Source organism: Camellia sinensis, chromosome 11 (genome assembly GCF_055761805.1).
Source record: "Camellia sinensis isolate YWXY chromosome 11, ASM5576180v1, whole genome shotgun sequence".
In the NCBI taxonomy this organism is placed as follows: domain Eukaryota; kingdom Viridiplantae; phylum Streptophyta; class Magnoliopsida; order Ericales; family Theaceae; genus Camellia; species Camellia sinensis.
Window position 1 is genome coordinate 142,451,716 of NC_138971.1, and position 2,348 is coordinate 142,454,063.

The window sequence follows — 2,348 nt, forward strand, 5'->3', positions numbered from 1 at the left end:
CTCGGCCCATTACGCGGTCCAACTCCCAAAGAAGACTCTTCCTAGCTCGGCCTAATTTGTTTACAAATTACCCTCTCAATTGCCCCTTAATTCCATCTGCGTAGCATGATTGGGATTATTTTTCCTCCAGTCGAGCTAAGAACGCCCCACTCTGCCGAGCTAAAAAGTTGTTCGGTTTCATAGCTCGTTCGGCCCCAATAAGCCTTGTCAGTTGCTCAACATGTTCTTCTACTAATCTGGCACGACATCATTCTCAAAATACGTGGAGTGCCCCTATTATCCTCATTCTCTTGTTACAACCGTTATGTACCTTTTGTAATCATCTTCCAATTAATGAAAAATTTCAATCTCTTTGCTTGGTTACTGTGTTTCTTTTTCAATGTTTTGCATCATTTTGACCGCATGCCTAGCCAAACTAATTAACTTGGCCTTATCTGATCCTGCCAACCTTCTTTGGCCGAGATACGCATCTCGGCTGAAGAATCCAAAAAACTTGTTGGTCAAACCTGCCAACCTGCTTTGGCCGAGGTAACTGTCATCTCGGTCAAAGAGTTCAAAAAAATTTTGTTGGTCAAACCTGCTAGCCTCCTTTGCCCCCTAGTTGTACAAGAAGTCTAAAAATTGTTGTTGGTCAAACCTGCCAACCGCCTTTAGCCTAGATCCTGATCTCGGCTGAAAGGTGCAAAAAAGTTTTGTTGGTCATACCTGCCGACTTCCTACAGCCTAGATCCTTATCTCGACTTAGGAGAGCTAAATGTTGGTTATTCCTACCAACCTTTTTCAGTCTAGATCCTTATCTCGGCTGAAGAGAGCTAAATGTTGGCCATACTTGCCAACTTCCTGTAGCCTAGATCCTTATCTCGGCTTAGGAAAAAAAGTGTTCGTCAAACCTACCAACCTTTTTTGTTGCCCCCCAGTCGGGCAAAGACTTATTTAGAAAGAGTTGGTCAAACCCGCCAACCCACTTTGCCCCCAGTTGGGCAAAGACTTTTGCGCGGTCAGTCCTACTTGTCAATCGTGTTAACTCTCGCCAAAGGCTTTTTGTCTGGTATCACTGTTGTGCCAGACTCTTCCTTGGTACGTGCGCCATCTTCCTCTACCCAAATGTGTTGATGCACTCTCTTCATCAAGGCTTCCATAGTAAGAGGTGGCGTCATTGTCATTGAATCCCTCAACTTATTGCCAGCCGACAAAGCTCGTTTGTACTGTGTGATAGCTAGGTTTGTAGGGAAATCTCCAATCTTATTAAAAATCTCCCAATACCGGTTATTATAAGACCTCAATGTTTCTTTCTCGCCCATGTCTATGGAGAGAAGTTGGTCAATCTCCACTGGTGTCTTGGTGTTTGTTCTGAATCTGGTCACAAATGCCTCTGCTAGTTGCGCCCACGAAGCTATGTTACCTTCTGGCAACCTTTCAAACCACGTTAAACCCAGGTCACTATGGCTCGAAGGAAACATGATACACATTAGAGCCTCGTTTTGCCGATACACAGCCATAACCTGGTAAAAGTGGCTCAAGTGTATGTAGGGGTCCAACTTCCCCTCATAAGTAGTGAATTTGGGCTAGTGGAAGCCTGAGGGTAATGGTGCGTTCTCTATTGTCGAAATGAACGGTGAGCTCTACAACCTTGCTAACGCTTTGTCTGTTGGTTCATAAGCAAGGCGTGGCTTTGGAATTCCAACCTCGACACTCCCATGTTTTCTAGGAGCCAATCGTTGTAGTGCGGAGACTCTGCGGGGGTAGCGAACCTGAGTGTCTTCTCTCATTCGAGCCCTTTCAGTCCTCATTCTCTCAGGCTTGGAGTAGCATGTCCTGGAAGTCTTTGATTGTGTATCGCCCGACTTGAGGTTTCTACTTTCAGTTTGTGATGGTGTGATTTGTCTGCCACGATCTTCTGAGTGGCAAGAGTGTGTGTTGCCTTTGCACCTCTCTTTTGCTGCCACCCCTTTGCCTTTTATCTGGCTCTTCATAGACTCTATGTCAGCCGCCATTCTTCTTATTACTTCGTCTTGCTCCCTTACGCGATCTTCTAGAACTTGGGGATCCATCTTCCGCCTCTGTCTTTCAGGACTTTGAAAGCGACGGGGGCTGCCAGCCCGCCTCCCCCTTGCATCCCTTCGGGGGTTCTGCTGCTGGGCTTCTAAATCTGCCATGTGAAGGATAGAAGGCAATCCTTCGTGCCTCCCACCCCCCTCCGGGGTTTGCCCATCAATGGCAGAGTGTGGTAAGTCTTCATTGTGCGCCATTGTTTCCAGTTTGGAGAGGAAAACTAGATCAAGAGGTTTTGTTCTTTTTAGAATTCCCACAGACAGCGCCAATTGTGCGAGCACGAAATAATCTTCTCG

General features: G+C 46.4%; 1 protein-coding gene across 1 annotated transcript; it reads right to left on the minus strand.

Moving 5' to 3' along the window:
• Positions 1 to 1,004: 1,004 nt before the first annotated feature.
• Positions 1,005 to 1,499, minus strand: LOC145802707 (uncharacterized). Its single transcript, XM_082895470.1, has one exon. It carries the CDS (start codon positions 1,497 to 1,499, stop codon positions 1,005 to 1,007), a length of 495 nt encoding a protein of 164 aa, XP_082751596.1.
• Between the last annotated feature and the right edge of the window lie 849 nt (positions 1,500 to 2,348).

Excerpts from the sequence above, each read along its gene's own strand:
- LOC145802707 (XM_082895470.1), bottom strand. The coding sequence starts at position 1,499 with ATGGCTGTGTATCGGCAAAACGAGGCTCTAATGTGTATCATGTTTCCT.